Consider the following 11,223-nt stretch of genomic DNA (forward strand, 5'->3'; position numbering starts at 1 on the left):
TCTGGTCCGGTTCGGTTCCACCCCCGGCCGAACCCCGGGGCTCCGTAAAACCGGAGCGGTGCGGATTTCTCGGGTAGCCCCGCGGCCGGTCTGCGCTGTCAGCGTAGAGAGCGGGTCCTCCAACTTAAGGCAGAAGTGTTGCTATGCTGCAAATACAGCAGAGCCCCATATGTTTAGGATTTTCTTTTTTTTTCTTTTTTTTTTCCTCCCCTCCCTGTTAGAAAGTTTGAAAAAAAGAGACTTTGAAGTATTTTGTTTATACTAACAGAAGAGAAAAGTTCTCCTAAGAAAAAGCTGGTGGCAGGAGTGTAGAGGAGTAGCATATGGCATTAAAAGGAGCACAGCTGGAGGTAGCATTTCCATCTGAACATGATGTCAGAGCAGCTGACAGCCTGCCATCCCTCAGCCTTTTATTCTAACACACAGACAGGGAGTTAGTGTGTGCAGATCTGTGTGTGGAGAAGGTATCTCATTCCTCTCTAACATCATCTCCACTTTGCATCTGTCTCTCCTAGTCTGCTTTTTTTCCACCGATCTAACAGACCTGGAGCCAGCAAGACTCAGAGGAAAGGACTTAATCAGGTTTATGTGTACTAAAGGTAGGAGTAGCAATAGATTAGATACAGCATATTTCTGTTTTGGTGTGTTGTTTATTGAATTTCAGGGGGAAAAAAAATCACATTACTTTTCTAACCAAGTTTAGAGGTAATATGTGAAATTGAGTATTAAATAGATAAGTGGACTTGGGCTACAGTCGGAGAGTATCAGTTCTGGGGCACGTTGTTAGCGTTAACTTTAATACATATTGTGAGAATGTCTTGGTTTGGAAGAAGGAGAGAGGAAGTTCCGTCTTAATTTCTGAGACCAAAACTGCAGTGGATTTAGTGGCAAGCCTAAAGAGAGTTCTGCTTTATGTTCTTCTCCTATTGCATCTTTTAAGTGACTTTACGGGGGTTTTAGTGAAATAGACAAAAGTGTGCTTTTTGAAAAAGGACTGCTCTGGCTGAAATGTTTTTGTGGGGAAGTCTTTCATTAAACTTCACGGTGGTATATCCAGCAGCTTAGAACCGTAGCAGCATACAGCTGTAGTGCTTCTGAAAGATAGAAATCAGTTATGTGTTTAAAAACTTTTGTACCGGGGAGAATGGCTTGACTGGCTTCTTCTTTTCTTCCTCGCGTGTAGCATTTGAAACCTTTTATTTCAGCATAACAATAATTATTTGAAGGAGTTTTTGTATTTGCGACTAATTTAGAACTTGTAGATTTGAGCTGCCTGAATTGGCCAGACAGCTGTAATCGCACTCCTCTATTCTTAATCTCTTTATCTGGGCAGCAGCTGCCATATGGCCACAGTCAGCTGGATCAGATGTTTATAAGCTTCCTTCTTCGTCCCTCTCTGTCCTTTCAGCCTCCTAATTTGATCACAGCTACCTTGTGAGCTGCCCTCCAATCTTTATTTTTAGCCCTCTTAAGGATTAGGATTGATGTTGGCTGTGGGGCACTTAAAGTGATTGTATTGTAAATCTTCGTGCTTTACTCTAGCAATGGTATTTTACAGAATATAGTAGGGGTTGTGTTGTAAGTTTTAGTACATCTTGGTTTCTGAGGGATGAGGATTTTTCAATAATATCTGCCCGCCCAGAGAGCCATGATCTGCTTAGATGGTTTGGGAGAGCATTGCTATCAATCACAGAAGAATAGATTAAGACAGGTTTTTAAGAGATTTTACTTTCCATTTGAGTTTTGACTTCTCTACTTCTTTTTTAAGTTTTTTTTTTCTTTATCGTCAAAGAAGGTGAATAGAAAAATACTTGGGTAAGAACAGTATTCGGGATACTGATTTTAAATATGCACACATGCTCACGTTGAATGACTTTTTTTTTTTTTTAAGTTTGGTACTGCAAACTCTGCCTGGTGTGGGAGGGGAGGGAAATTTCTGTGCTCGTTGGCATTTGGTTGTTAGTTTCTTTTGTAAATTCTACATGTTGGCAAAAGATGTTCATGTTCTATTGTACAGCATGGAGAAGGTTTAAAACCTGAAACCGTGCTTACTGTAAGAAGAAAGCCACGCAAACTATATTTCTAAAAACCTTGATTTTGCTGTCAATATAAATTGACACCCATGGATAATTTTTATACTTTATGAATGTTAGACCTTCAGATTTGGGTATATTCATTTCTTCATGCGTGAACCTCTCCTCTTACTACACTTTGACTTCAAAAAGAAGGTTGATAATCTGATTTTCATTTTTGTTCTTCCCCCCTCTGTGATCTCTCAAACTTACTGTTTAAAATGAGATTATTTGGGGGGGGGGATGTCTGCCCCCAATTGGGACGCAATCTGGAGGAAGTTCTCTGAGAAAAAAAAAATGTTGAACAGATTTTATGAACAGCAGCGATCCTTTAAAAAAATTGCAAATGTACCAATGCGCTTATTAGAACGGCTTATTTGCCCCAGAAGGGAAATTGTAACTTCAGTGGTTGGTCAAGGAAAGAGTTGCCAATCGTACGTGCATGTTAAGTAATCTTTGCGTGGTGTCAGAAGGATTCTGGCAATATAAATGCGAGGTTTTTAGAGTGGCGTAACTTGTCTTTGTAAGTTCCATGATTCTGACCTACGTTTAATTTCTAAAAATCTCGTTGCTTGTAGGTTATGAAGACAGTATGGAGTTTCCTGACCACAGCAGACATTTGCTACAGTGTCTGAGTGAGCAGAGACATCAGGGTTTTCTTTGTGATTGCACTGTTCTGGTAGGAGATGCCCAGTTCCGAGCGCACAGAGCTGTACTGGCTTCATGCAGCATGTATTTCCACCTCTTTTACAAGGACCAGCTGGACAAAAGGGACATTGTTCATCTGAACAGCGACATTGTTACAGCCCCAGCTTTCGCTCTCCTGCTTGAATTCATGTATGAAGGAAAGCTCCAGTTCAAAGACTTGCCCATTGAAGACGTGCTAGCAGCTGCCAGTTATCTCCACATGTATGACATTGTCAAAGTCTGCAAAAAGAAGCTGAAAGAGAAAGCAACCACAGAGGCAGACAGTACAAAAAAGGAGGAAGACGCCTCAAGTTGCTCAGACAAAGTGGAGAGCCTCTCCGACGGCAGCAGCCACATGCCAGGAGACTTGCCCAGTGATGAAGACGATGGAGAAGATGAAAAATTGAACATCCTGCCTAGCAAAAGGGACTTGGCGGCCGAGCCTGGGAACATGTGGATGAGATTGCCCTCAGACTCAGCAGGCATTCCCCAGACTGGCGGAGAGGCAGAGACGCACGCGGCAGCAGCTGGAAAAACAGTAGCCAGCCCCTGCAGCTCAACAGAGTCTTTGTCCCAGAGGTCTGTCACCTCCGTGAGGGATTCAGCAGATGTTGACTGCGTGCTGGACCTGTCTGTCAAGTCCAGCCTTTCAGGAGTTGAAAATCTGAACAGTTCTTATTTCTCTTCGCAGGACATGCTTAGAAGCAGCCTGGTTCAGGTGAAGGTGGAGAAAGAGGCTTCCTGTGATGAGAGTGATGTTGGCACTAATGACTATGATATGGAACATAGCACTGTGAAGGAAAGTGTGAGCACTAATAACAGGGTACAGTACGAGCCGGCCCACCTGGCTCCGATGAGGGAAGATTCGGTCTTGAGGGAGCTAGATAGAGAGGACAAGGCGAGCGATGACGAAATGATCACTCCAGAGAACGAGAGGGTCCAGGTGGAAGGAAACATGGACAGCAGCTTGCTCCCGTACGTGTCAAACATACTCAGCCCCGCCGGCCAAATTTTCATGTGTCCTCTGTGCAACAAGGTCTTTCCTAGCCCCCACATCCTGCAGATCCATTTAAGCACGCACTTTCGGGAGCAGGACGGGATCCGCAGCAAGCCTGCTACCGATGTCAATGTCCCGACCTGCTCGCTGTGTGGTAAGACTTTTTCTTGCATGTACACCTTGAAACGCCATGAGAGGACTCATTCAGGTGAAAAGCCCTACACTTGCACCCAGTGTGGGAAGAGCTTCCAGTACTCCCACAACCTGAGCCGCCACGCAGTGGTTCACACGCGGGAGAAGCCTCACGCTTGTAAGTGGTGTGAACGCAGGTTCACGCAGTCCGGAGACCTTTACAGACACATTCGGAAGTTTCACTGTGAGTTGGTGAACTCATTGTCTGTCAAAAGCGAAGCACTGAGCTTACCTACTGTCAGAGACTGGACCTTAGAAGATAGCTCACAAGAACTTTGGAAATAAAATTTTTATATATATAAATAATATATATATAAATCTATATAGTTGTGGTACAGTCTAAAAGCAATCTTGTTTCCTTGAACTGAAAGTTTGGCTATTAGCTTGTTTTTTGCACTTTAAGGCAGCATGAGTATTTCACTAATTTAGCACTCCGATAAAAACGAACTGTAGAGGTAATCCGACAAAGTAACAAATTGCGGAGCGTGTTTTTTCCCCCTTTTTGGAATAGAAGCCAGCGGATACTTTACTTCTAAGGAATCTCCAGTTCAAAAAATTTGGACGTGGCTTTATTCTCCCCAAAACACTGCATTCTTTTAAGCTCTCGATCTTTTTCCTCTTAAAATCTGAATGTAGAAATCCTCTCCCAATTTTGTCAGTTCCTTTACATTTCTATAATTGCATGAGTCCTTTCTAGCTGTTGGAAACCTGAATGCTTTTAGACCCAAACGGAAAATTTCTGAAATGCTGGATTATCTATTTTTAAACAAGCGGTTGACTTAAAACTTATTATGGCAACTTCTGGATTTCTGACAGTTCCCACTGGAAAAAAAAAAAAAGAGAAAACAAAAAACCAACACAAAAAAACATAAAACAAAAACCCTGAGAGTACACTGGGATCACTGGGACTCTGTCTTACGTGAAGGTTTGCTTGGGATGAAAAAGGATATTGCAGCTTCAGCAGTGATGAACTGTGTGTTTAAAAAATGTGAATTACTGTTATTGTATACTGTAATTGATTACATGGGCCGGGGGGAGGTATCAAAGAACTTGGCAGGTTGTGTTGATGCTCTTAGTTGAGTCTTGAAAAGTAAATATTAACGCTACAGAAATGCATGATTTTCAGTATATTTTTGTCTTTGTTTGCATTGTATAACTTTAACGAGTGAGTTGAAAATTATTTAATTTCCTTAGGAAAAAAAAAAAATGACGCCGTCGAAAACGCCGGTGTTGCGAAGAAGAGAAATGCACTGTTTTTATTTTATCTAATTTAAATTTACTTTCCCACTGTCTTTGAGTTGAGAAGAACTTAAGCTACGAGTCGCCGATATAGCTACATTAACAAGGAAGAAAAAAAAAAAAAAGAATGTTTACAACCAGGCTTCGAGATTTTGCATGTGCGGTGTGCATTTACTAACCCCAGACCCCTTCTAATTGCACAGACCCCACGCCAGCTCCCACTGAGGTGCGTCCGTTTCCCCAGATGAGCATTGGTAGGATTCCTTCTGATGTGTCTCTTTTTTTTTTTTTTTTTTTTCCCCCCGTTGAAAAGAGGCTGTGGACTGAAGAAAAAAAAAAAAGAGGGGAAAAAAAAAAGAAAAAGCCCCGGGCTGAAAGGCCTGGGAAGGGTTGAGTGACAGAGGGGGCCGGGGGAGGGCAGGGGAAGGACTATGTGTATCCAAGCAGCAGAGACTGCAGCCTGACGTGTGGTTTTAATGACCAACACGCAGGTCAAAAGCATTTTGCACAGTGTTTGTTTTCCTGTCTTGCACTTACAAATAAGGTCTATGGGAGTAGCATGGAAAACGTTTGCTGTTTTTTCCTTTTTTTTTTTCTTCCCCTTTTTTTTTTTTCTTTCTCTGCTTTTGTTTAAAATTTGATCGCCTTAACTACTGTAAACATAGCCTATTTTTGTGCTTAAGATACTGAATGGAAAACTCCATTGTGTATTGCTGGACTGTTTTGGAAATATTTGGTCAAATGTGTGTTAATTTGGCTGTAATGGCATTTAAAACAAAACAAAAAAAAAGCTGTGAAAATGGCCTTGGAGCGTTATCTTTAGTTACTTGAATAGTTTCTAGGTTTTAAAACTACATTCTTTTCTTAAGTTAGAGAAGACAATCAGTGTCTGAGGAAAATGGACTTTCTCTTGGATTTTTTTGTGGTCCTCGTGAGTGATTGCTTTTTTCCTTTCCTTAGTTTCACATTCTTCTTTTGTTCTAAAACTTAGACTGACATCTAGCTTTGACAATCATAGTATGTTTTATTTTCCTGAGGGGGGAATAACTTATAATGCTGTTTAGTTTTGTACTATTGGTGTGTTGGTGAATTTTTAAACTGTGTGCTAACTGCAATAAATTATATGAACTGAGAAATCAATTCCCTTGTCTTTTTTCCCTCTTTTAAATTATAGTTACGGAGTATTTTTTATAATGTGTAACTTTATTACTTTTGTACAGACTTCTATTGCTAACTGTGTATGGAATATGTTTTCAGTATGCTTTTGGGCACTTTGTTGCTAACGTACATATTTACATCTCACTTAACATTTTAAAAAAATTAAATGCTCGTGTTTTGAAAGCATTTCTCTGTGTGTAGCTCTTGATCATTCTGTAGAGGGATTTGTGTGTTATTATTATTTTCTCCCTCAAAGACTTTTGCAGAAGCAATCTGTTAAATTCCAGAAATTTTGCTACGGTGCAAATATCTGGGCACGCACACAATCCCTTTCCTGGGCTTAATTTCGCCCCAAGGAGCTCTCTCAGGCTCACTCTTTGTTTTCAGGCTCTACTGGAACATCAGAGCAGAAGGCAACAACTTAATCTGAAGCACTGGCCAGGTACTGACTGGTCATCAATGTTGCAAGTGGCAGTCAAAAATGTCCAAAATACCGGTAGTACATCAAAACTATCTGGACTACAGAGGAAAATGAAAATAATTCTAGGTCCGTTGGGGATTTCTCTTACGGGCTAAGCATTTCTTTAAAAAAAAAAATAAAAAATAAGCTTAGCGAAACCTTTGAAGGAGACCTGGTTTAGATGCTTGTTGCAGGATATACCCAGAATTCTTGTTTGAGGCTGCTCCATCCTAGGAAGGAGAACAGCACTGCAGAGCCCGATGGGAATACAAAAGTAGAGCTAAATTAGAAGTCTGGAATGGAGACAGAAGGACCAATTTGAAGGGGAAGAAAATAAAATCTTAATTTAAACATTTCATTATATTTGTCATCCGTCTAGGTAGAACTGAAGTTGTGACTTGACCCGGTAAATCTGGTGCCTAGCACTATTCTGCTTATCTTCCTACATCTACGGTAATTTGTACGTGGCCAAAACCATCTTTTTCACTGTTTTATTCTTTATTACAATTTTCAATCATCATTTGCTGTGTTCGAGATTGGGGTTTTTGTTTAGTTGTTAGAGATATTTTGAAAATGCCTCCTTTTGTCAATGTTAGCATCTTCAGTCTCATAGATTTCTCTTTTTTCTAGCAGCAGACCTTTACTGTAGGCTTTCGTGTGACAGAATATTATGTGTAGTTAAGGCAGTTTAAAGTATCATCAAGACAGAAAACTGGCTAATATTGCAGCTTTGAAATCTGTGCAGCTGATGAGCTTTGGATGTGGCTGTAGGCAGATTCACCATTTGTTCTCCAACATTAAGATTTTCAAGGATTGTAGATTCCCAAATAAAACTAGACTTAGAAGGAGCCTTCTTCAGAAGGGTAACAGAAAACATAGCTTAGCCATAAACGGCAAAATAATTCAAAATAACCTCTATACTTTCAGGGTTTGTCTAGATGGTTTATACATGTGCAGCTCACGCTTGTGGCTATCAAAGTGTTTCTTCGTTGAAAAAGTGAAATACACTCCTGTGCATGGTTTCTCTCCGTAAGGTTTAATGTATTGATGTATCTAAATAGCTGTATTTTTTTCTTTTTTCTTTTTTTCTTTTTTTTTTTTTTAAGTGATACAGTCCCTAGATAATGAAACATGAGAGAACGTTTTATTTGATGTGAGGATATATGGTAACAAAATCCTCCTCATCAATATCACCATGATGGTCAAAGGCAAATTGCGGGAATGGAAACTGTTCGCTCGAAACTTTGCAGGTTCAGAAGACTTTCTCTGACCGGTGGTAGTCAATCGCTTTTAAGCTCTGAGTACTAGCCGAGGACTCACAAGGGAATGTGCTAAATATATCATATGGCTGTTTATTTAACCACTGCATGTGATGGCTTAATATTGTTTAATTACAAATTATTTCTCTAAACTCGAGCTTAAGGGATTGGCATGACAGACACTTTTGAATCAGGTATAGCATCCTACAGACCATGTACTAACTGAGACCTTTGCGTGTTGTAGGTGCAATTTGAAGAAGAACTTGGTAGGAGTTTAAAACAAAACTTTCTGGCCAAGGCGGGGAAGGGATCCTCATTGCTATTCCCGCTCTCCTGCTTTAGGATAAAAGCAAATACCGAACGTTCCCACGTCCTTCTGCTGAGCCTAAGCATAGCCCCTTGAAACTTGCATCGCCATGTTGGAGATAAAATTGTTGAAATTAATTTGCAAAGGGACAGATTCCGTTTTCCCGCTGTGCCACCTCGACCCAGCAGCCGTGCTGGTTTACCTGCTGGGGAAGGACTCCACTGTTTTCTGTCCCGGCCACGGTGTTCCCTCTGCTTTCCTTCGACAGATAATGGAGCAAGTAATTTGTCGGCAGTGGACTGACTTTTTTTTCCACACCTAATTGACTGGACAATAATCAAACTTTTTGATGGATTCCTAATATATAACTTCCAAAATACGTTTTTCCAGCCTACTTTTGAAAACGAAACCCTGACACCACCACCTCCCCTTTTTATGATTAACAATGCTGTAGCGATTTATAGCTGAGGAGAACTTGGAAAGGGGAGAAAATTTCTACCTGCTCCTTCCACTCACATTGAAGCAATGCAAATTCATTCAGAGTAAAGGTGAAATAGGTTTCATGTCTGCAAAAATGCCCTAAAATTAGAAAATCCATTCTAAAATATTGTCATGTCATCCTCCGTAGCAGGGTTCTCAAACTTACACATTAACACTATTCGTCCATGTGATTTCCAAACTGAAATATTTCCGGAGTATGGTCTTTTATTAAAGAAATCTAATCAAGGCATTAAGGTGTTTTTACTGGGGTGGTAAATGTGAGTTTTAACTGGCAGATATTTTTAAAGGGTGGAAAAAGTGATGCACAAATCTTCTGGGGTCTTCTAAAATATTCTAGTTCAGGAATCCTTGTTTAATTTTTGTAGCACTTCACGTGTTTTTCAATCATGTCATTAAATACAGTGAGTTTGGTAATAGAAAATATTTTCTAGATGGTAGGAGAGGAGTTCTTTCTTTATTTTTATGAGTGGTTTTGGGCTGAGGGTGGAAATGTTCACCTGCAAATGAAGATAGAGGAAGAAGAGCCCTGCTTATTAAAACCTACAGCCGGCAGCTTCTGCTAGCGTGATAAAATTCAGCTAAACCTGTTAATGGGTCTTACCGATGAGGGATCGCATTCCTTTCAGGAAAGATTATCCATTTTAGTCTTGTAGGCTAAGAAAGAAGTGTTGCTTTTAACTGATGGTCAAATCGAAGTGCTCTCGGTGCGAAGAACACACAGCTTCCCCAGCTCCACCAGAGCAGGAGAGGGGTGAGCCTTCTGCACAGCGCTGAAGTCAAAGGTGGAATGAGCTTAACTCTGACGGTGACGGCAAATGTTGCAGAGGTTTTGAATGATGGAGGGATCTGCCAAAAAAAAAAAAAGAAAAAAGTTTTTTTCAAAAATAATCCATATTTGACCAGGACTCTTTTTTCTCGTATTGGAATTTCTTGGGGTAGTTAATTTTTCAGGGTAATGGAACTTGCCTGTGTTGGCTGCTTACAACCTCCAGGTTCATTTTGCTTTAACTGAGTTTCTTACTTTCCAGGTGGTTTTTTTTCTTAGAAGACATTCACCCCACTAATGTACTGTCGTCTTTGTACAGAACACAGGCAGGTTTTCCTTCTTGATAACTTCTTAACATTAACCATTTGTAGCAGGGGGTCACAAGTGCCCACCACTGTGTGAAAACACCCCCCACACTGGGACAGATTTTGTGCCCCTCCTCTAGGGCAGCTGTGACTGCAAGGCCAAATTTTATTTTCTTTTTGAGATTTTACAGCCTGGCTCTAACAAGCTTTTGCTTTGGACTAGAAGGGAGAGCGTGTGCAGTCTAGCCTCGGAGCTGAAATTTCCATGTGATTGGGGATTTGGGGGATTGCAGGAAATAAATAAATGATTAATTACAAAATACAGCTGGTGATTATTTTTTGGGACGTTTTAATGTGCAGTGTTTTGGTATGTGCACTTTAAAATGCAGATTGTGTACGAACATACATTCGTGTGAGGAAGTACTTTAAAATCACTCGCTAATTTTTATTTAGGTGTGCATGGAAATCACAGTCGCAGTTGTTCCTTAAAGATGTTTAGAAGCCGTGTTTAGTGTTTGTACGTAGCAGCCAGTGTGACACGGCCCTCTGCAGCCCTGTTGCTTGTGATTCCTGCAGTTATCAGCTCTGATCTGAGCACCGAGAAGGATTTTTTTATGCCACGTCCGGAACGTGCCAGATAGGGATTTACACAGCGCATCCCCAGTCATTACAACCCAATGCATGAAACCCAGCTTGAAATTAGTGAAATATTTAGAGGGCAAGTTGCTTGTATATCATGACTTCCGAAAGGATTTAACTGGTAAAGCAATATGTTACTGCCTCAGTACTACAGGAGGTATATTAAAAGGCTTAACTGTCTCAAAACAGCTCTATGGCATGGTGTACACTGTATCGGGATGTAAATCTAGACAAGGATTTAAATATTTCTTTCACAACCTCCCTGAAATACATTTTGGTTAAGTCTTATTTACAGCTATTAAGAAAATAAAAACTACCCTCAATGCTGCATTTTAGGTTTTTGTCAAATTGTCTTCAATTTTAGCATTAAAGCTACTTTTTATAAACGTCTGGAAGTGTTCCCAATATACATTTTACAATTTTAAAAATGTACTTTATCTATAAATAAAACCCCTTGAAACTGATAGAGGTTTATCATACAAGATAGGATTTATTTTCAACTGCATTTGCCATGTATTCGCACTTAGTGAGGATTCACGTAGAGATAATTTTGGAAATTCATACCAAGTTAAAATATAGTTAAAATCTTAATGAAACGTATCCTATCTTCACAGGCAATAGCTACCGGGTCTTCATTTTTG

General features: G+C 40.2%; 1 protein-coding gene across 3 annotated transcripts; it reads left to right on the forward strand.

Moving 5' to 3' along the window:
* Window positions 1–410: 410 nt before the first annotated feature.
* On the forward strand, window positions 411–6,528 carry ZBTB18 (zinc finger and BTB domain containing 18). 3 transcript variants are annotated; one of them, XM_009873175.1, is made up of 2 exons: window positions 411–599; window positions 2,651–6,528. In XM_009873175.1, the coding sequence occupies exons 1-2, from the start codon at window positions 587–589 to the stop codon at window positions 4,231–4,233; spliced, it is 1,596 nt and encodes a 531-aa protein (XP_009871477.1). In that variant the 5' UTR covers window positions 411–586; the 3' UTR covers window positions 4,234–6,528. The 3 variants fall into 3 exon arrangements, with proteins under 3 accessions (XP_009871477.1, XP_009871479.1, XP_009871478.1); XM_009873177.1 differs by having other exon boundaries at window positions 425–582; XM_009873176.1 differs by lacking the exon at window positions 411–599 and adding an exon at window positions 1,399–1,434.
* The last annotated feature ends 4,695 nt before the right edge of the window (window positions 6,529–11,223 follow it).

The sequence above is a fragment of the Apaloderma vittatum genome, unplaced genomic scaffold (genome assembly GCF_000703405.1).
Source record: "Apaloderma vittatum isolate BGI_N311 unplaced genomic scaffold, ASM70340v1 scaffold18917, whole genome shotgun sequence".
Classification (NCBI taxonomy): domain Eukaryota; kingdom Metazoa; phylum Chordata; class Aves; order Trogoniformes; family Trogonidae; genus Apaloderma; species Apaloderma vittatum.